This window comes from Antechinus flavipes, chromosome 1 (genome assembly GCF_016432865.1).
Source record: "Antechinus flavipes isolate AdamAnt ecotype Samford, QLD, Australia chromosome 1, AdamAnt_v2, whole genome shotgun sequence".
NCBI classification, from domain to species: Eukaryota; Metazoa; Chordata; class Mammalia; order Dasyuromorphia; family Dasyuridae; genus Antechinus; species Antechinus flavipes.
In genome coordinates, this window is record NC_067398.1 from 675,723,027 (window position 1) to 675,745,656 (window position 22,630).

The window sequence follows — 22,630 nt, forward strand, 5'->3', positions numbered from 1 at the left end:
TCTTTCACCAGACTCCATCTCACAAGATATCAGCCTCCCTCTCTCTTCCTCTAAGAAGAAGCTGAGTCACAGTCACAGCCCCACTTGGGCGCCCTCAAACAAGCCAATGGAGGGGGTCGTCCCAGCCCCCAGGCCGCCCTTGGGTCTCTGCTCCCCAAAGGGGATGTTGTCCTCCTCCTTTCCTGAACACGAGGTTTCCAACGACTATAGATTTCCCGTTGGAATTACAGGAAAACGTAATAGCTTTGGGGGCGACCTTAGAGTTAGAAAAGGGGATCTCAGGCCCAGGGGAATCGACCTTTCGTTTTCCCCCCACAGTTCAAGCGGATGCTTAACCGGGAGCTGACTCACCTGTCAGAGACGAGCCGCTCCGGAAACCAGGTGTCGGAGTACATCTCCCAGACCTTTCTGGGTGAGTGGGCCTCTTAAGGCAGGAGGCGGGAGCTTCGGGTTTGGTTTGAGTCCCAGTTCTCCCACTGGCTAAATCACCGCCCTTCTCTAGACCTCATTTTCTGCTTCACAAAATGCGAGGTTCATCCTTTTCTACCTCATCAGCATTGGGTTTTTGGGGTCCTTCCTGTGACTCCCCAAGGCTTAACAATAGCTGCTGGGCTGGCCTTGCCTCTGCTCTGTGTGCCCGGTACACAGTAAGTGCCTAATAATGAGGGACTGATTATTGATTGGGAAAGGCTGGGATAGATCAGACCCGCCCTGCTTAAGTAGAAGCCGCGGCAAGCGGGAGTGAGGGGAGTCCCTTTCATTATCTACAGAAGAGGGAGAATTGGACCCAGCGGCCTTTATGGTCCCTTCTAGCCCTAAAATAAGTACTGTCCTCCTTGGTGGGCTCTGAGAGGGAGGGTCAGGGCAGAGTCCAAGATAAACGGAAGTCTAGAAGAAATGGTGAAAGGGGGAGGCCCGCGTGGTGGGCCGCGCCCAGTACGGTGTAGTGGACAAAGCCCTGACCTGGGGAGTCACACGGCGGCGTGACCCCGAACGGGGCATGAGGGTCCCTTTCTAGGACTCTGGCCACGGAAGGAGGCGAGGTCTGGGGCAGGTCGGCAGGGACCGAACATTGGTTAGGGTGGGGAGACCTTAAGTGGTGAGGTAGGGAGGCAGGATGGGGGGGGCCTGAAAGGAAGGAATGGGATCAAGAGCAGGGGTCGTGGGGCTAGTCTCAGCGAGGAGAAGGGAGCAAAAGGAAGAATGGGAGACCTTGAGGGAAGGAGAAAGAGAGGGAGCCAGACTGCCTTAACCTGTTCAGTCAGATACAAGGCAGATGGCCAGGAGCGGGGTCTCCAGGCCCGAGTTCCCTCCTGGATTCTAACCCTGCATCCCCAGCTTCCTGGGGGTCGTCTCCTCCCAGGCGTCCCGAAACACTTCCCGGGAGTACAGCGCCCTCCCTCTCTGCCCTGCCCCTGCCAGGACTCCCTCCCACCCCCCGGCTTTGCCCTCCCAGGGCTCCTGAGCTAGCTCGGGAAGGGTGAGAGCAGAAAGGCCGTGCTGGGTCCCCGAGAGCCGGGAGCCACCGAGACTGGGGCAGTGAGAGAACGAGCACAGAGAGCCACTCACCCTTCCCACATCACCAGGAAGCTCCCGCACCTGAAGGAGAGACTGGAACGCTGTTGATTTTTAAAATAAATATAAGTGATAAGGGACGGCAGGGGCGGCTGGGGCTGGTGGGAATTACAGAATCTCTGCAAAGCTATCAGGCCCAGACGGCTGCCTTCCCTCAGATAAGCAGAACGAGGTGGAGCTCGCTCCCCTGCCGGTCAAGGAGGAGGAGGAGGAGAAGGAGGCGGAGGAGGGCCCCATGTCTCAGATCAGCGGCCTCCACAGGCTGCCCCACAGCTCCAGCTTCACCGCGGCCGCCATCCCAAAATTCGGCGTCAAGTCTGACCAGGAGCAGCTGCTGGAGAAGGTGCGCTGGGGGGCGGGGGCGCCCGGACCCCCAGTGCAGCCCCCGGGGCCACTGCAGTCCGAGCAGGGAAGTGCGAACCCGCTCTCTGCTTTCAGGAGCTGAAAGACACAAACCGGTGGGGTCTGGACGTGTTCAAGGTGGCCGAGCTCTCCGGGAACCGCCCGCTGACAGCCATCATGTACAGCATCTTTCAGGTGGGTCACCCCGAGCACCTGGAGCCGGCTCCCCGGGGCCTCTCGAGATGCAGCTCCTTCCGTGAGAGGAGCCCTCCTACGCAGACGCGGGGCCCATCGCCTCTCGAGACAGCCCCGATTACTGGGGGCAGCTCAGATCTGCCCACGGCTGCTGCGAACGGGTCCCAAACTGTGAATTCAAAAGGAGGCAGTCCACGAGGGTTCATGTGTCTTAAACTCTAAGACCCCGTCCTGATCTCTCACTCTCGGTTTCTTCATCTGTAAATTGGGGATAATAACAGCACCTACCTCTCAGAGTTGTTCTAAGGGTCAAATGAGGCGTATAAACTGCTTTACAAAATTTGGAAACCCTAGGTAAATGTTAGCTGTTGCTATTGTTCTCTCTCAGATCTTTACTGGGCTCCAAATCTAAAATATATGACTTCTCTGGTCTCCATCTGTAAAATGGGAGATTTGGACTCCCTGGTTTCTCTCTGGGTCTCGGTTTCCCCAGCTGTAAAATGGGAGATTTGGACTCCCTGGTTTCTCTCTGGGTCTCGGTTTCCCCAGCTGTAAAATGGGAGATTTGGACCCCCTGGTTTCTCTCTGGGTCTCGGTTTCCCCAGCTGTAAAATGGGAGATTTGGACCCCCTGGTTTCTCTCTGGGTCTCGGTTTCCCCAGCTGTAAAATGGGAGATTTGGACTCCCTGGTTTCTCTCTGGGTCTCGGTTTCCCCAGCTGTAAAATGGGAGATTTGGACTCCTGGTTTCTCTCTGGGTCTCGGTTTCCCCAGCTGTAAAATGGGAGATTTGGACCCCCTGGTTTCTCTCTGGGTCTCGGTTTCCCCAGCTGTAAAATGGGAGATTTGGACCCCCTGGTTTCTAAGGTCCTTCTGGCTTCAGAGCCTCCGTTTCCTCTCGGTCCCACCTCCAGGAGCGGGACCTGCTAAAAACCTTCCAAATCCAGCCGGACACGCTGGTGACCTACCTGCTGACGCTGGAGGACCATTACCACTCTGACGTGGCCTATCACAACAGCCTCCACGCGGCAGATGTCGCCCAGTCCACACACGTGCTGCTGCTGACGCCGGCGCTTGAGGTTCGGGGGCCAGGGCCGGGGGGGGGGGGGGCCACGCGCCCCAGCCTGACTGAGCCAGCTGAGATATTTGTAAAGCCTTTAGCCCAGGCCCGGGCAGCAGCAGATGCGGGATAAATGCTTCTTCCCTCCTTGGGTCCTTGCCCCCTCGCTCCCAGTGGCTCCCTCAGCCCCCAGGCCCGGCGGGGACAAGGCCGCAGCCGGTCAGGGCGGAGGGACCCCGGCCCGGCCGAGCCTGCGAGTTTTCTGACGGCTCTGGGCCCTCTCCCCGCCCACCCCCCGCCAACGACCCGTATCTGTTTCAAGGCTGTCTTCACCGATCTGGAAATCTTGGCCGCCATCTTCGCCAGCGCCATCCATGACGTGGATCACCCCGGGGTCTCCAACCAGTTTCTGATCAACACCAGTGAGTGGCGCCGTGCGGAAGAGGGGGGTCTGGGGCCGGGGCTTGTTGTAGCTGAGGAGCCCCGGCTGGGGCCTGCGGACCTGGGCCTGGGACTCGGCCTCTGGCTGGAGGGGCCTCTGGAGTCCAGGCCTTCCCTCCCGGGGAGAAGCTGAGGCTGAAAGGCGAGCCAGAGGCAGCGTCCCCCAGGCCGTCTGGCTCACTCTGCCACCCGGCTTCGGTCCCCCACAGAATAGGGGCTTTCAGACTAGAAGCTTGGGGCAGATGGGGCTTCTTAGCCTGGGCTCTCCCCGCCTTGTGCCTTTCTCGTGGCTCTCCCTCCTGGTCCGCCTGTCCTGTGCTGACTGGTCTCCCAGGCCCGTGCAGGAGATGGGGCCGTCCCCCACAGAGGGGCAAACTGTGGCCCCCACTGACTGGGGGGCAGTGGGGGACAGAGCCCCAGCCTCCAAGTCAGGAGACCCAAGTCTCCTTAGCCCCTTAAGCCCGACTGCCTCCAAAAAGTGATTGGGAAGTAAGGAACAGCATAAATAAAAACGTAGCAAAACACACGTTACTTAGTATCAAATAGTATTAAACTTAGAGTCAAAATGTAATATTAACATAAAACGAATACACGGCCTCAGAGCTCCTCCCACCTGGATTCCCTCCCCCCATTTGTCTCTGAGCGGGCCCCTCGCAGCCCTTTGTCTGCCCCCCACCGCAGGTCTGTGTGTCTGGTTACCCCTCCCCCCAGCCCGGGAGGGCTCCCAGACAGATGTGACCACGTCTTCTCCATCTCCGTCCGTCCGTCCCACCCCGCGGCCCTGCGCATTGCGAGACTGGGGGAGCCCTTAAAGCCCAGGAGAAGAATCAGTGTGGAGGGTGGAGACCGGACCTCCGGGAGCCTCAGTTTCCCCATCTGTAAAATGAGGGGTTGGGCCAGATCTCTAAAGTCTTTGTTTTTCTGAGTTCCCTGCCCTCCCCAGTGGCCTCAGAACCCTGCGGTTGGGTCCTTCCCAGGGGCCGGCTCTCTGTGGGCTCATCCCTGTTCTGGCCCCACCCTGCGGGCGGCAGTGCCGGACCCTCGGAATAAGAAATCTTACCCGGGATCCCACAGCAACAAGGAGCCTTTATTATATGGCGCGATGCCCTTGTAGCTCATTCCCCTCAGGACCATCCTGGGAGGCGGGACCTGTTGTTCTCCCGCCCGGCTCTTCCCAACCCTGTTGGGGTTGGAGTGTTTGCCGTGTCCTTCTCGGGCTCAGGGAGACAGACTTCCCCACAGGCCCCAGCTAGGACAGGGCTAAGGCACATTGGAGCTCGGGTCCTCCAGGCTCCTGGTCCGGGACTCTGGACACTAGGGCACCACCCAGTTGCCCAGGTACTGTTATTTTTTAAATGTGTTCTATTTTTCCAAACACACGTAGAGATTTAACATCCATTTTTTTCTTTGACTATTCTGTTTTTATTTAATTATTTAGTATTTTGTGTTTGCATCTGTTTGTTTTTTTTTTAATATAAGTTTTTATTGACAGAGCCCATGCCTGGGTAATTTTTTACAACATTGTCCCTTGCGCCCACTTCTGTTCCGACTTTTCCCCTTCCTCCCTCCCTCCACCCCCTCCCCCAGATGGCAAGCAGTCCTATACAAATTAAATAGAACATCCATATTTATAAAACTTTTGTGTTCTAAATGTTTCCCTCTCTCTCCCTTGCCTCCCCCTCCCCAAGAGAGCAAGCAATCTGATATGGGTTAAACACGGGCAATTCTTTTAAACACATTTCCATATTTGTCATATTGTGCCCAAAAAATCAGACCAAAAAGGGAAAAACCAAGAGAAAGAAAAAAGTGAAGAAAGAGGTGAGAATTCTCTGCTTTGATCCACATTCAGTCTCCATAGTTCTCTCTCTGGACGTGGATGATACCTTCCATCACAGGCCTATTGGAATGGCCTTGAGTCACCTCATTGTTGAGAAGAGCCAAGGCCCGGGTGCTATTATTGCCCCTTTGTAAGCTGAGGAAACGGAGGCTGGGCAAGGTGGAGGTGACCTCCCTCTGGTGTCTGAAGCAGAATTCAGATTCCGGCCATCGTGGAGACGGGGAGATCTGGATTCGAGTTCCACCTCTCAGGGTCACCTCTGTGAGCTCGGACAAGTGCTTCTCACTTATCATGTCACACGCTCATTCAGACCTTTCTGTATTTTTCTCTTACAACCGCACTTTTCACTGGGGATGATCACAAACACCACTTTGTTGACAAGAGTCTCTCCAACAAAAGGTCTCCCCGTCCTAGGCACGGCCTAACGCCTTCAAGGGGAGGTTGCCTTCTTGTATCAGGCAGGGGGTTTCCCCCGTAGGTGGGACCCTGGACAAGTTCCCAGGACTCTCCAAAAAAGCCGAGTCTGGAGCAACAACCGCCATGAGCAGTAATAAAAGTAAAAGTAATAGGTGGCATGGAAGATTTACAAAAAGATTTTCTCACAACATCCCCAGGGATTGGAGGCTCAGAGAAAGGAACTAATTTGCTCGATTGCTCAGCAACTTAGTTGGGGGGGTCAGGGATCTGAATTCGAGCCCCAGAGTCTCACCTACAGGCCCTGGGCCCCAAACCTTGCCAGACTGGTAACACCGGCTCCCCTGTGCTACCCCCACGTGTTTCAGACTCGGAGCTGGCCCTCATGTACAATGACGCCTCCGTCCTGGAGAACCACCACTTGGCGGTGGGCTTCAAGCTGCTCCAGGAGAAGAACTGCAACATCTTCCAGAACCTGAGCGTCAAGCAGCGGCAGAGCCTGCGCAAGATGGTCATCGACATGGTGAGAGGGCCCGGGGGAGGGCAGCCAACAGAACCCGGTGTAAGGCTGGCCCGGCGGGCTGGTCCCAGTGCCAGCTCTGCCCCGACCCGCTCTGGGACCCAGAGAAAATCCTGTGTCAGCTCTGGACCTCAGCGTCTCCGGACATAGAAAGGAGGCATGGGTCTCCCCCCCCCCCAGCTCTGACATCCTGGGTTCTAAGGTTCCTCCCAGCTCTGACATCCTGGGTTCTAAAGGCCCTCCCAGCTCTGACTTCCTGGGTTCTAAGGGCCCTCCCAGCTCTGCCATCCTGGGTTCTAAGGTTCCTCCCAGCTCTGACCTCCTGGCTTCTAAGGCCCTCCCAGCTCTGACATCCTGGGTTCTAAGGTTCCTCCCAGCTCTGACCTCCTGGCTTCTAAGGCCCTCCCAGCTCTGACATCCTGGGTTCTAAGGTTCCTCCCAGCTCTGACCTCCTGGGTTCTAAGGTTCCTCCCGGCTCTAACCTCCTGTCTTCTAAAGGCCTCCCCAGCTCAGTGGCTCTGTCTTTTTGAGATTAACAACACTGGAAAGCTTCTGGGGCCCCAGCTAGGACCAGCTCTAGGAGAGGAAGGGCCTATGCTCCGTGAAGCCAGCAGGATCCCAGGGCTGGTCTGTCCAAGGTGCCATCTCTCCCTGTTCTGCTCTCCCTGGGCAGGTACTGGCCACAGACATGTCCAAACACATGAACTTGCTGGGCGACCTGAAGACCATGGTGGAGACGAAGAAGGTGACAAGCCTGGGTGTCCTGTTGCTGGACAACTACTCCGACCGGATCCAGGTGGGCAGCCGAGCCAGCGGCCGCGCCGCCCCCCTCCCCCCAGGTGGCCATGTGGGAGAGGGCCACTGGGCCCAGAGGGCAGCAGCAGGAGGAGTGATGGGGGTGACAAGGGGCAGGTTTCAGGGAGAGGTGAGGAAAGCCTTACCCATGAAAGCTACCCCACAGGGGAATGGAGTGTTGAACTCCTAGGGTCTTCAGATAGACTTGAGTCAGTCAACAAATATTATGCGCCTTCTGTGTACCAGGCCCGAGGTACACAGAAGGCGCATAATATTTGTTGACTGATCCCAGGCCCGAGGAATACAACAACAAAGAATGAAGGTCCCCTTCCAGAGACAACAAATGTGTGTGTGTGTGTAGTCAGATAAAGCGATAGACATGAATCTGTGCAGCTTAAATATATTTTTGTTCCATTATTTTCAGACTCTTCATAACCCCCCGTAGGGTTTTCTTGGCAAAACTACTGAGCGGTTTGCCGTTTCCTTCTCCAGCTCATTTTACAGATGAGGAAAACAGGGCTAAGTGACACAGCCAGTGAGTGTCTGGGGCTGAACTCAGGAAGGTGAGGCTCCAGGTCTGGCACTCTACCTATTCTAGCACCTAGTTACCCTGCATCGACAGTATATTTTTGTTAACTCATATACTTCTATATTTTATATACTTGACATGACAGCTAGGTGGCAGTGGGGAGAGTATCAGGCCTGGAGTTGGGAAGATCTGAGTTCAAATACATCCTCAGGCCCTTAACCCTGGTTGCCTCAAAAAAAAAGGGGAGAGAAGAAGAGTTGGGACAAGACTGGAAAAGGCTTTTTGTGCCAGGGGGGCCCAGAGGGAGCGATGAGGAGAGAGCGTTTCAGGCAGGGGGACACAGCAGGAAAAAGAGCCGGAGCTGGGAGAGAGAGTGTGTCAAGAAGAGTAAGGAGGGCAGGGCCCCTGGATCTCAGGACAGGCGAGCTAAGAAAGCTGGCCGGCAGGAAGGGACCAGGCCACAAGAGGCTTTGAAAGCCAAACGGAATTTTTTGTTGAGCCTAGAGATGATAGGGAGCCATGGAAGCTTCTTGAGTAAGGAAGAGGAGGCTGTCTGCAGTTTAGACCTGCAATTTAGGAATTACTTTGAGACTGAAGTTTATGTAAATATGTTGAGCTTTAAAAACGACACCGATGAGTTTATATTTAATCCTAGAGGTGGCTGGGAGCCACTGAAGGTGACGGAGCAGGGAGGGACATGGTCAGGTCAGCTTGTGGAGAGAGTCCGGCCTCAGGGGTCCCTTCTGATCCTGGGATTCTGTGCTGAGGGAGCAGGGCAGTGGTTAGACCTGGAATCGGGCGAGTGGGTCCAGTTCCGGGTCCCTTTTATGCCTTCCCTCCGTTATCTGGCTGCTGCTTCCGCCATCGGCCCTGGGAAGGGAGCAGCTGTAGAGGTTCCCACTGGGACAGACTTCGGGGCGGGGTGGTTCCGTGACTACCCCCGGTGCTCTGCTCACATCCCCGGGACCCCTCTCTAGCCTTCCTCCTGAATACTGACCCACTGTAGGTGGGGGCGGATGAGCTGAGCCCCGGGCCTGGAGGAAGAACTGAGTGAAATCCGGCCTTGGACGCCGTGTGGCCCTGAGCGGGTCCCTTAGTCCTGTTCGCCTCAGTTTCCTCAACTGTGAAATGTAAATAACAATAGCACCTTGTAAGGACCAAGCGGGATCCGTGTAAGAGATGGAGGAGCCCAGTAGAAAGCTCGTCCCTTTCTCTTCCCCACGGGCCACCTTTGCAGCCATCAGTAACAATCTGTACGTCCAGTTTATGCACCCGGATGGCCCTTGGCCTCCACTCCCTCGCAGAGGAACCTCAGGCTCCCGCCCAGGGTCTCTCGGACATTACCCCCCTCACTTAATATCATCATCATTCTGACCGGTGATTCCAAGCGCCGGCGGTGCGTTGGAGACAAACACAAGCGAAAAGGCGGCAGTTTCTGCCCCCCACAAGCCCACGTCCTAATCAGGAACAGACTGAAAACTTTCTCTTTGTTTGGTGAGAAGCCAGGGGCCGAATGGGCTCCTGCTGTAGAGAAAGGCCCACGGGCCCAAAGGGGCTGCTGAGAACTCCTGGAGAGGAGGGTCCCTCTGCCCCCTGTAGCCGCTAGACCGTCACTGAGAAAAACTGCCGGGGCCCGCAGGGCCGGCCTTGCCCATGGCCCCGAACCCGGGGCCCCTCCCTGTTACTCAGTGGCCGAGGGGGGCGGGAGGCGGTTTGACCTTGGCTGGGCCCCTGACCCTCCTGCCCCCCACCGGTCCCCTCAGGTCCTACAGAGCATGGTGCATTGTGCTGACCTCAGCAACCCCACCAAGCCCCTGGAGCTGTACCGCCAGTGGACGGACAGGATCATGGTGGAGTTCTTCCAGCAGGGAGACCGGGAGCGGGAGAAGGGCATGGAGATCAGCCCCATGTGCGATAAGCACACGGCCTCCGTGGAGAAGTCCCAGGTCAGCCTCCCAGGGCTGGGACTGGGGGACAGAGGGGGCCGCATCCCCGGCCTGGGACAGAGGGGACAGAGGGGGCCGCGTCCCTGGCCTGGGACTGGGGGGCAGAGGGGGCCGCGTCCCCGGCCTGGGACAGAGGGGACAGAGGGGGCCGCGTCCCCGGCCTGGGACAGAGGGGACAGAGGGGGCCGCGTCCCCGGCCTGGGACAGAGGGGACAGAGGGGGCCGCGTCCCCGGCCTGGGACAGAGGGGACAGAGGGGGCCGCGTCCCCGGCCTGGGACAGAGGGGACAGAGGGGGCCGCATCCCCGGCCTGGGACAGAGGGGCAGAGGGGGCCGCGTCCCCGGCCTGGGACTGGGGGGCAGAGGGGGCCGCATCCCCGGCCTGGGACAGAGGGGACAGAGGGGGCCGTGTCCCCGGCCTGGGACAGAGGGGGCCGTGTTCCCGGCCTGGGACAGAGGGGCAGAGGGGGCCGCGTCCCCGGCCTGGGACTGGGGGGCAGAGGGGGCCGCATCCCCGGCCTGGGACAGAGGGGCAGAGGGGGCCGCGTCCCCGGCCTGGGACTGGGGGGCAGAGGGGGCCGCATCCCCGGCCTGGGACAGAGGGGACAGAGAGGGCCGCATCCCCAGCCTGGGACAGAGGGGGCCGTGTCCCCGGCCTGGGACTGGGGGGCAGAGGGGGCCGCGTCCCCGGCCTGGGACTGAGGGGACAGAGGGGGCCGCTATCCGGGCCTGGGACTGAGGGGACAGAGGGGGCCGCGTCCCCGGCCTGGGACAGAGGGGACAGAGGGGGCCGCGTCCCCGGCCTGGGACTGAGGGGACAGAGGGGGCCGCGTCCCCGGCCTGGGACAGAGGGGGCCGTGACCTCGGCCTGGGACTGAGGGGACAGAGGGGGCCGTGGCCTCAGCCTGGGACTTGGGGACAGAGAGGGCCGCGTCCCCGGCCTGGGACAGAGGGGACAGAGGGGGCCGCGTCCCCGGCCTGGGACTGAGGGGACAGAGGGGGCCGTGTCCCCGGCCTGGGACAGAGGGGACAGAGGGGGCCGCGTCCCCGGCCTGGGCTGCAGTTGGGCCCCCACCAATGGCCAACTCCTTCCCGCAGGTGGGATTCATTGACTACATCGCCCACCCGCTGTGGGAGACCTGGGCGGACCTGGTGCACCCAGACGCCCAGGAGATCCTGGACACGCTGGAGGACAACCGGGAGTGGTACCACAGCATGATCCCCCGGAGCCCCAACAGCAGCCACGAGGCCTTCCTGGCCAAGGTTGCCGACAAGTTCCAGTTTGAGCTGACGCTGGAGGAGGAGGAGGAGGAGGGGGAGCCCAGGAGCCAGGTCGAGGAAGGGCAGGAAGAAACCAGCGGCAGTGACCCGAAGACCCTGGCCATGGAGGACTCGGAGTCGGCGGAGGCGGACCCCCTGTCTCCAGAAGAGGAGGCCAGTCCCAAGGGGGAGGGGGGCCTGCCCGTGCCTCTGGATAACGAGCGGACGCTGTCCCAGGCCCAGGTCGGGAGCCTGCAGGAGGAGGTGGATCAGGAAGGCAACCTTCCCTGCTACCCCCTGGGAACATAACAGCTGTGGCTGCCCCCTCCCCTCCAGGCCTGGAACCGCTTCTCGGACTTGGGGTGGGGTGGGAGGGATTACATTTAAAATCCCCCTCCCAGCTCTCCCCTCTCCCCGCTCTGACTCCCCAAGACCCTGATAGACACAAACAGGAAGCATCCCATCAAAACCCCCAGTGGGCCCTGAGGGGAGGGCTTGGTCTGGGCCCCACGGCCCCCCGACAGCCCCCCAGAGAGAGGAGAAACGGAGGGAGAAGGGAGGCAGGGGCTGGGGGAGCAAACGGCCTCCAGAATGGGGATAAAACTGAGAGAAGTGAAGAGGGGCTTCCTAACAGCGTCCAGCTGACTTAAAGGGAAGCCGTGCTCCCTGCCCAGTGGCGGCCTCCTAGCAGGCAGAGACCCCCCGAGGGAGGCTCACGGGAGAGGGGAAGCCAGCTATCCTCCCGAGGACGGCGTGGCCTGCGCCCTCGGCTTGGGAAAGTGTGGGTTGGACTGGAGCTCTCACAGAGGCTCCTTAGGGTTTGGCCCTCGCCCTCCCTGCCGACATCTGCTAGCTGAGAGAGCTCCCTGTGGACAGGACCTTGTCCCCTTGCTCAGTGCCCGAGGAGCCCGGCCCTTCCTGACCTCCCCTGGCTCCCCTCAAGGAAGCCCTCAAGGGTGAGAAAAATGGCCGCTGAAGAAGGGGGGGGTGGGGAGAGGAGGAAGGAGGAAGTCCCTGTGCTAGGACTGTCAGTGGTGAGATTGGCCATAGTGAGCTCTCCGTCACTGGAGGCCGTTTGGCTGATGGGGAGGTTATAGGGGGCATTTGGGTGGGAGCCCCCCGGGACTAGAGACCCTGAATCCCGTTTGCTTCTGAGATGTTGGGGGCTCGGGGGCCCAGACCAGCACCTCCCACTTTCCATAGTATTCCCACCTCCAGCCTGAGTAGAGGAAGAGGGGAGGGGAGAAAAGAGACAGCGGGCAGAAAACTCCAGGCTCCCCCGCTTCCCTCCCGCGCCCCATGGTGCGCCTGTGGTAGCACCTTGGACACTGCCGTTTAATTTATTTTAACACTGGCTCACGTGTTTTTAAGATTTTTTTGTAGCTCACTTTTTTTTTAAAGTAAAAACTTGGTCTCTCTCACACACATATACAGCTCCAGGCCTGCTCTCCTGGAAAGATCCAGGCTCTGAGGGGCTGATTGCTCAGACTGGCCCTTCTCCCGGACTGAGGGGGAGGGTTGCTTGCTCCGCTGGGGTGGGGGTGGGGGGCAAGTTAGGAGACCCTGGCTCTGCCCCTGCCTCACTGTGTATCTTGGGCAAGCCATTTCCTCCCGGGTAGCCTCAATTTCCCCAAACATAAAATTGGGGAGGGCAGGTTGAACTAGATTTTCAAATTTTCTCTTGCCTCTGACATGTTCCAAGATCCCTCCCAGCCCTGCCCCCCCGGGTTCTAAGGGCCCTCCCAGTCCTACAATTCTGTGTTATATGTTCTAAGGTCTCTCTCCTTCACATTGTAATTTGTGTTCTGTGATCCCTCCTAGAACTGTATTGTGTTCCTGTGTTCTAAGGTCCTTGTTCTACAGTGCTAGACTATCTGAGCTCCCACTCATCCTCCCTTCCTTTCCCCACCCTATGTTTCTTCTGTCGGAACTTCTCCTCGGGTCTGGGGCGGCCGCCACTGGGCTTTCTCAGGGCCGCACAGACCACAGTTCCAGGGTGAGGTGGACGCAGCCTGGGCTCGGGGAGGGCTCCGCCTTCCTGCCCCCAGTCAGGCCCAGCCCCCCGTGGTCTGGGAAGGCCGGGGAGAAGCTTCGATGTGCGAGGAGCCGGAGAGCCGGAGTTGGGGAGGCCGGGGCGGCCCGGCTCACGAGGGGCTGCCTGGTTATGGGCTTGGGGAGGCCATCCCTCGGTCCATCGCCCTGGCCCCGCCGCCCTGGTGGATGGGAGGTGGGCCCATGGTGGCAGCCGGCTCAGCAGAGGGACATGAGGGGAAATTCCCCTGCCATCCCCCCAAGCCCTCCAGGCTCTTCCCCCATCCCAGCTGCTTTTCCACCTCCTGTGTGTAAAGTAGACTTCAGATAAAAAGGAAATCTTTGACAGCCTGACCGTGTGTGTGTCTGTCCGTGTCCATCTTCTCTGTTCCGACACCCAGCCAAGCCCGCCTTGTCCAAGGTCAAGCACAAACCGCCCAGGGCGGCTCATATTAAATACGGAGTAACGTGCAGCCCACCAGCCCAAGAAGCCCTGACCCCTGGCACGGATGGGGGGGGGGGGAAGCTGCCTGGGAGGCAAACCCTGTCCCTGTTCCACCTGGCTTGGTGACTGGGCCCAGGCACCCACGGCAATCTCTTTCCTTATCTGCAAAGTGAAGATAATCCCTGCTCTTCTGCTGGGGTTAGTGGACATTTCACAGTCATTAAGTGATTGCAATAAAGATTTAAGAGGGATAAATGTCGAGTCCTACAGTTAGATTCAAAAAATCAATTGCTTGAGGTCAGTGGCTTGAGAAGAAGAATGAGCTGTATCAACAGGAGATACCACTCACCCCCCTCTCCCCCCCCGCCAATAAAACACTCTTATTTTGAAAGGGAAGGAGGGCATTGTCCAGTTCTGGTCAAATGATAGCTATCATTTGATAGCTAAAGGGTCTAGCTGGCTCTAAGGCAAAACGGGGAATATGGACAATTGTTCAGAGGAAGTCAGAGCAGGCCATAGGATCCAGGCCTTGGACTGGCTCGCTGACTTCCATCTGCCGGTCCTGGGCACTCCGTCTCCCATTTCCAGGTCTTTGCCTACACTGTCCCCTGCGCTGGAACGAACCCCCTCCTTTCCTCTCCCTCCAAGGCCCATCCTGTGCACTCACCACAGGAGACCTTTCCTCCTCGGCCGTTCTTTCTCCCAGGTTATCCTGCGAAGGGGGCCAAGGATTGCTGGTTCCTATCTCCCTGACCCATCAGTTAACACCTGGAGAGACCTGAAGCTCAAAGCCAGGAAAGTCTAGGGCCGGGGTCCTCAAACTACGGCCGCGGGCCAGATGCGGCAGCTGAGGACGTTATCTCCCTCACCCAGGGCTATGAAGTTTCTTTAAAGGCCCGCAAAACAAAGGTTTTGTTTTTACTATAGTCGGGCCCTCCAACAGTCTGAGGGACAGTGAACTGGCCCCTATATAAAAAGTTTGAGGACCTCTGGTCTAGGGTCAAGTCCAGCCAAGAAAAGCCCAAATGGGGCCATGAAGAGTAGGACATGATTGACAAAAAAAATTTGTCTGCCAGACTTAGCCAGCTCTGTTTGGTGGGCAAAGCTACCAGAGAGGTTTGCCGTTGCCATTTTCTTCTCTAGCTCTTGTTACAGAGGAGGAAACTGAGGCAAGCAGGGTTAAATGGCTTGCCCAGAGTGTCACAAATAGGAAGGGTCTGCGGCTGGATTTGAACTCGGGAGGCTGAGTCTGGTTCCAAGCCCAGGGCTCTCTGCATTATGGCACCCCCCAGTGCAAGTTTCTCACTTTCCTATATCAATGATATCACAGGCAACTTCCCACGTTTCCAAGTTCTCTGCCTACTATGTGCCGGGAGCACAGTAAGTGCTTAATAAATGCTGAATAAAAAAGAATGGCTCCATTCTGCACCTAGTGCATACCACCCCCTCTATGGGGTCTTGGGGGCCAGGAAGACAAAAGACCCCAGGAGAATGCAGCGGCTCGCTGATATTTTTAAATTCTTGTCTTCCTCTTCCCATCCCCAACTCCAAGCCCAGCCAACCTCTCCTACCCACCCGTCCCAAGATCAGCCGGCTCATCAGTGCCACCCAGTGGCCTCTTGTCTTATCAACTGCAAGAGATTCAGTCTCCAAGAAGGGGGAGGGGGGGGAGGGGAGGGGAGTCATTGATGTACCAAATAGTCACTCAGCCAACGAGGGATTCGTAGCCCCCTCCCCACCGAGGGCGTCCCGGGAAAGGTCATGATGCATAATGAGATGAGCTCTGGGGCTTTGCCCCGCCCCCAGCGCCTTGGCCCTCCATGGCTTTGGGGATGATTGTCCTTATTCCTCCTCTCTCCCAGCACCCCGGAAAAGCAAACAGTGGAGAAGGAAGTGTAGCAGGCCCCGGGGTGTAAAGCAGGCTGCCAACGTGCCCCCAGGGACTCGAGGGACCCGGCCTGAGGACATCCTCAGGGGGCTGAGGTCCAGACCTCGCCTCTTCCGCTCGCTGCCCCCGTGACATTAAATGATCTGTTCAGTCCCTCCCCGTTCTTCATTTCCTCAGCTGTAAAGCAAGGGGTTTTCTCGGCCAGCCCCGGCAGTCTGGAGGAGGGTGCTGGAGATCAGAAGCCAGAGATGTAACTTAATCAAATCAAATCATTTTCTTCTCACGTAAAAAAGGGAAATGGCCTTGGTGATCTCTGAAGTCCTGCTCAGCTCACCGTCCCCCGTTTAAATGCCCCTTTCTACATTCCGGGATCCAAGGCTCAGGCTGAAGTGGCTTTTTGCTTAAGGAAGGAACGAGCCATTTACTACATATTATGTGCCCGGCACTTGCTAAGTGCTTTACAAAATGTCCTCATTTGATCTTCATCACCTGGAAGGAGGTGCTGTTATTAACCCTGATTTTTTTTTTTTTTTTACAATTGAGGAAATGGAGGCAGGTAGGGGTTAAGTGATTAGTCCAGTCACACAGCTAGTTAAGGCTGGATTTGACCTCCGAGTTTCCAGATCCCAGCAGCCTGTCCATTTTACCCCCTGGTTATTTCAGACAATCTCCAACAATCCACCAATAAATATGGATTTATTGATACCCATACCATACAAACCTTCTACTAGGTCAGGTCGAGGGTTCTATGCTATTTCCTGGGTCCCTTTGGCCATCTGGTAGAAGAAGCCTCTGGACTCCTTTCCAGAATATTTTTTTAATACATAAAATATGCAGGATTTCAAAGAAAGTCAAATATATTGAAATAGCAAAAGTTGTTGTAATCGACAGCTCCCGGTTTAAACTAGATTGATGCCTTTATCTTTCCCCTCAGACTCCTCCCTGTGACTGTCCAGGGGACCGTTGTCCTTCCAGTCACCCCAATTCAGAAACAAATGTCATCTTGGACGTTTCATCCTCATTTCCTCTTTACTCTCAGACCTAATACTAATCCTGTACATTTTATCCTCAATCATCTCTCCTCTCTCTAAGGCTCCTTCCAGCTGGAAATCCTATGGTCCCTTCATTACATGAAGGCTCTGTGTGGGATGCTCTGGGGAGATACTGATTTTATAAAGTACCTACAATCTCAGCAGCTGCTTATGCTTTCCCATGATGAAAACTGTAATCCAGCCAAGTGAGTGGGTTCCAATCACTCCCACATGTGCTGCTCCCATCAGCCCTCTGAGTAAGAGCTACCTAGCATTCTAGGAGCCTTTTAACCCTTTGAGGTTGCTAAAGACGGAGCTCAAGCTGTGGCCATATGTTTTTATTTACTCTTGCTGCATTCCTGTATCCATTACCTCAGATACAAAGATGAGAAATATCCCTCACGTCCCTGCTTATAACAAAATCATTATTGATATTAATACCAATTATTGTCCAATCCAACCAGGCATTAATGTACCGGTTATGCACAGAGCACTGTGCAGGACACTAAGAAAAAAATGAAAAGCAGGTCCTGTCCTGGAGACACTCCTATTGCTTTCAAAGGATCCAGCTTTTTGGTAATAAAAGCCTTCCTTCCATCGATTTTGACCTGATCTGGTATAACTCATTGGGTGCAATTCTTGTCTTTGTCCATTGAGCTCTAAGCATTTATTAAGCCCCACCCCATGTTCTAGGTGCTGGGCTAGGCTTTGGCAACACAAGTTTGAAAAAGAGACCCAGGGGCAGGTAAGTGATGCAGGGGATAGAGTACCAGCCCTGAAGTCAGGAGGACCTGAGTGCAAATCTGGTCTCAGACACTTAACACTTCCTGGCTGTGTGACCCTGGGCAAGTCACTTAACTCCAAAAAAAAAAGTCAAAGTGGAGGTAATGGAATATTATTGTTCTATAAAAAAAAGAACAAGCTGATTTTATAAAGTCCTGGAAAGATTTACACAAATCACAAAATGGTGAGCTAAAGGAGCAGAAGCAGGAATACATTGCATACAATTAACAGCAAGAATGTGCGGTGATCAACTACGAAAGACTCAGTGCCATCTGCATCCAGAAACGAACTAAGGAGACTGAATGTAAATCAACACATACTATGTTTACTTCATTTGTCTTTTTTTTTTTTTTATGTCTCCCATGCTTTTCCCCTTTTGCTTTGCCTTTTCTCTCCCAACATGATTCATAAAGCAATGTGTATTTAGAACAAATTTACTAAGGAAAAAAAAGAGATCTGTTCCAGTTTGTCTTCTCCTGGGAGGGATATAATGTGCTCCCATATAAGTGATTATGGGATATTCACAAAACAAATGCAAAAGTATTTCAAGGGAAAGGGAGGACATAAGGGCAGCACTAACAAGGTAGTGTTAGGAAAGGCCTCTCTTAAGGAATTAGTCCTTGAGTTAATTTTTTTCTTCTTTTGTTTTCTTTTTTCTGGTTATACATGTACATTAATTTTTAAAAATATGTATTTCTTTATGAATCAGGTTAAGAGAGAGAAATCAGAACAAAAGGAAAAAACCACAAGAGAAAAAAAAAAAGTGAGCATAGCATATGTTGATTTACATTCAGTCTCCATTGAGCTAAACTATGACGGGAGCTGGCGGCCCCAAGAAATGGGATTTTGTGGATGGGAAACAGCTGTTCAGTCATTTCAGTCATGAATGACTCTTCGTAACCCCATTTGGGTTTTCCTTGGCAGAGATACGGAAGAGATTTGCCATTCCCTTCTTCAGATCATCTTATAGATGAGGAAACTGAGGCAAAAGGGTAAAGTGACTTGTCTAGGTCACACAGCCAGTGTCTGATGGCAAAGAAACTCAGGAAAAGGAGTCTTCTAAACTCCACTTAGCACTATATACCACATAGCGGCCTGGAAACAATTATTACAATATAGAGTGTGGGAAGGGAAGTAGTATATGATCAACCTGGAAAGCTGGACTGCAGTTGGATTGTGAGGTACTTTAGATGCTAAAGGAAGGAGTTTGGGTTTTATCCTAGAGGCAATAGGAAGGCATTTAAGCTTTTTGGAGCAAATATTCAGGAATTTTCATTTGACATCTGTATGAAGGATATGATTTAGAAGAAAAAAAAAGGAAAGTTGATATTTCATGGGCATCAAGGTGGCATTTGTAGTGTCCATGTTTCTCACTATGCAACCAGCCCATCTCCTCTTCTGATAGAGTGTCTTTTTCTAATAAGCATTCCAGGAGACTTGGTGATATGCTGGACCTACAATGACAGCTCCTAATTCTAGGGCACTTTACATGTTTACACAGCACTTTGCTCACAACCTCATTCTATAAGGGAGAGTATAGGGGAACATTATATCCATTTTACAGATGGGGAAACTGAGGCTCAGACAGCTGGATTGACTTACCTCGGATCTCCCAGCCAATGAGTGTTAGAACCAGAAAGCAAAGTCAGTTTGCCAGACCTTAAATGTAGTTCTCTTCTCAATAGATAAAAGAAGTAACGAGATTATACAATCTGGGAGGAAATGGGACATATACACAAATGAGTAAGATATGATCATGCAACCCTATAATTCCCCATATAACAATTGCCCTAGGACTCCATTCACCAGTCACTGTGCCTTCCCAACACAGTCCAATATATTCTTCTTTGTCCACCACTCCCTTCAGAGTGCCATTTTCCCCTGTATTAAAGTGACTCCCTTAAGGCAAGGTTGATGTAAGAATCTCTAGAACCTACCTCAAGGCCTCCTAAGTGCTGTAGCATTCTATAATGATTTTTCATTCATTCAAGGTCAAGTGTAAAGAAATTAAACAAAGAGTTAGATAAAAGGCTGTAGGAAAATTTGAGGAGGTATCAATTAGTTTCCTCCTAATTCTTTTTTCCTCAAGAAAGAGGAAAGATGAGGGAAATCTTCCTGGAAGAGGTGACTCCTGAAATGGGTCTTGAAGAAAAAGAATGATCTCAGTCCCCAGAAGCACAGCCTTTTGGACAGCTGAGGGAAGACAAAGGAAGCCTGGGCAGATTAGAGGAGGCCTGAAAAGTAGGAATCTTCCTTGCCAGCTGTACAAAACCTTCTCTGGCTACTCTGTCTGAATGCCATTTGGTCCGCAAACACTAGATACTTAATAAACATTCCTTTAATTGAACTGAATTGTTGGCAAACATGGGCCCCTGCAGTGTTTCCATTAAGGATTGCTTCCTGTGTGACCTCTGATATCTCAAGCAATCCCATGACTTATCTGTTTTCCCAAAGAAAATAGCTCAAAGGAAATGGAAAACTGAGTGGATGTCTACAAGCTAGGAAATGGCTGAATAAGTTATGGTATGTGAATATTATGGAATATTATGTTCAATAAAAAATAATCAGCAGGATGATTTCAGAAAGACCTAGAGAGACTTACGTGAATTGATGCTAAGTGAAATGAGCAGAACCAGGAGATCATTGTACAGCAACAGCAAGATTATATGATGATCAATTCTGATGGACGTGGATCTTTTCAACAGCAAGGTGATTCAGGCCAGTTCCAATGGTCTTGTGATGGAGAGAGCTATCTGAATCCAGAGAGAGAATTATGGGAACTGAGTATGGATCACAACATAATATTTTCACATTGTTGTTGCTTGCATTTTGTTTTCTTTCTTGTTTTCCCCTTTTGATCTGATTTTTCATGTTCATCAAAATAAATGTGGAAAAAAATATATAGAAGAATTGCACATGTTCAACATATATTGAATGGGGGAAGGGAGGGAGAAAAAATTTGTAATGCAAGGTTTGTTGAATATTGAAAACATTCTATGCATATGTTTGAAAGAGAGAGAAGAAAGAAAGAAAGAAAGAGAGAGAGAGAGAAAGGAAGGAAGAGAGAGAGAGAGAAAGAAAGACAGGAAGGAAGGGAGAGAGAGGGAGAAAGAAAGAAAGAAAGAAAGACAGGAAGGAAGAAAGAGAGAGAGAGAAAGAAAGAAAGAAAGGAAGGAAGGAAGGAAGGAAGGAAGAAAGAAAAAAGGAAGGAAGGAAGGGAGAGAAAGGAAGGAAGGAAAGAAAGGAAGGAAGGAAGGAAGGAAGGAAGGAAGGAAGGAAGGAAGGAAGGAAGGAAGGAAGGAAGGAAGGAAGGAAGAGAGAGAGAGAAAGGAAGGAAGGAAGAAGGAAAGAAGAAAGGAAGGAATGAAGGAAGAAAAAGAAAGAAAGGAAAGGAAAGGAAAGAAAAAATAGTCTGGGGAAGGAGAAAGGAGGGGAAGGAGCATCTGTGGGTTAAGGGCAGAAGAAGGAGGGGACGATAATGCGGAAGCTTGGTAGGTAGGACATCTGAGTTCAAGTTGTGCTGGGATACTGACTCTACAGCCCTAAAAAAGTCTCTTTCCTAGGGCCCTCATTCTTATCAGCTGTGAGATAAGTGATCTCTAAAGTCTCTTCCTGATGTGAAATTTCATGTCCTGTATATTCTAGGACCCTGCTAATGCTGACATTCTTTGTCCCAAGTGCTCTCCTCTCTCCAATAATCTGCACTGGAAGGTCTCTCCCAGCTATGATATTTCTGATTCTTAAGTCCTCTAAGCTCTGACGTGGGCTACTCTTTGTTCCAACTGATCTCACGAGGATGTCCAAGCCCTAAGGCACTTTTATTTCCCTCTTCTTTCCTCCCTTTCTACCCACCCAGGATTACTTCCTCTCTTGTATTCTCTTCTCCCCATCTGAGTACTGGTCCTTAGGGCCTGGTACTGCCCCTGGGATTCCTCAGAGCTACAGAGGCCAGAACCCCAGTCTGAGATTTAAGGAGGCTCCTGCCCTACCCAAGTTTATAACTCAGCTGGTCGGTCCTTCTTCTTCATCAACTTGACTGTTATGGTTTATAGGCTTAGTCTCGGAGGAGGTGTAGAGATAAATAGCCAGTGCCTGGAAAGGAAGGTCTGAGCTGTGGCAGAGTTCTGGACCCGGGATCCAGGAACATGTTAAGCCTTGGTTTCATAACAATCTGGCCTCTGATGCTTTTCTAATCTTTTTCAGTCATGTCTGACTCTCCATGGCTTCATTTGGATTTTCTTGGCAGAGATACTGAAGCAATTTGTCATTTCTTTCTCCAGCTCATTTTACAGATGAGGAAATTGAGGCAAAAAGAGTGGAGTGATTTTTCCAGGGTTATATATCTAGCAAGTCTCTGAGGCGGGATTTGAACTCAGGGCATCCTGACTTCAGGCCAGCACTTATCCCTTTAGCTGCTTGTAGCCCACTGGCACATGGCTCAGAAATTGACAATGTCTCAGGAGTCCCAACTGGCATGCTTCTCCTCATGTTATAAGTTGACATCAATAAGTCAGATATAATTAGCCTCTACAATGGGTATTTTTTCTGTGTCAAAAGGAAGAGTATAATCTGGAGGGAAAGGCAGTCTTGAAATGACGATGACATAAAAATAAAAAGAAAGGGGTGTTTGCTAAGAAAATATATGACAAGAACAATTGTATAAAACATCCCCTTCCCCAAAAATATCCAGAACGGAGTCACAATTTATGGATTCAGTGTGTTTCATTCAATTCCCACCATCAGCTGCTGCTCCAATCCAATCCTTCATCCTTGAAACCTCCCCCTCTTCCTAATTTCCCTCTTTTGTCTGTCATCCTCCCAGGCACCTAGGATAACAATCTAGAGATGTCACCCTCAACTCCTTGCCCCGGCAAGCAGTATTGATTCACATCTCATACATGTCCCTGTCTTTCCCCTGACATTGTCACTCAGGTGCAGATCTTTATCACCTCATACCTGGACCACTGCAGGTCTTAGACTTCTGGTCTACCTCACAGGCCCCTCCACTCCAATCCTTCCTCTTCCCCATCCTTTAGCTGTCAAAATGATCTTCCTCAATTGCAGGTCTTACCATGTCAAGTCTCTCACTTCCTTCCTCGCTCCCTATTACCTCCAGGCTCAAACACAAAATCCTCCGTTTGGCTTTTAAAGCCCTTCCTAGGCTGGTTCTGTTTTATCAGCAATCTATCATACAGCTTACTCCCCCTGATCCCTCATCATCTATGCTTTCCTTGCTTTTCCCAGCACAGGGCATTCCATCTCCTAACTGGACCTTGTCACTAGAGTCCCTGCTCCCTCCTTTCTTCCCTGGCTTCCTTTAAGTCTCAGCTAAAGTATCACCTTCTGCAAGAGGTTTTCCCTGGTACTCCTTAATTTAAGTGCCCCCTCTCTGGTGATCATCTCCAGTTTATCCAGTCTCTATCTTGTTTGTTCACACTTGTTTGCATGGTGTTTTCCCCATTTTCCTTGAAAGTGAGGAGTTTTTGTTGTCCTTTCTATCACCAGCAATTAGCCCAGAGCCTGGCACACAGTAGGCGCTTT

At 53.1% G+C, this 22,630-nt stretch overlaps 1 protein-coding gene across 3 annotated transcripts in view; it reads left to right on the forward strand.

The window, feature by feature from the left end:
• PDE4C (phosphodiesterase 4C) overlaps window positions 1-13,293 on the forward strand; it is a 52,011-nt gene extending 38,718 nt beyond the window's left edge. For all 3 annotated transcript variants that reach the window (XM_051972332.1, XM_051972330.1, XM_051972331.1), the window contains exons 7-15: window positions 319-412; window positions 1,734-1,918; window positions 2,014-2,112; window positions 3,025-3,189; window positions 3,493-3,592; window positions 6,231-6,385; window positions 7,056-7,178; window positions 9,470-9,652; window positions 10,750-13,293. In XM_051972332.1, coding sequence (XP_051828292.1) covers window positions 319-412; window positions 1,734-1,918; window positions 2,014-2,112; window positions 3,025-3,189; window positions 3,493-3,592; window positions 6,231-6,385; window positions 7,056-7,178; window positions 9,470-9,652; window positions 10,750-11,220 — 1,575 coding nt within the window. In that variant the 3' untranslated portion in view covers window positions 11,221-13,293. The remainder of the gene's footprint in view (window positions 1-318; window positions 413-1,733; window positions 1,919-2,013; window positions 2,113-3,024; window positions 3,190-3,492; window positions 3,593-6,230; window positions 6,386-7,055; window positions 7,179-9,469; window positions 9,653-10,749) is intronic.
• The last annotated feature ends 9,337 nt before the right edge of the window (window positions 13,294-22,630 follow it).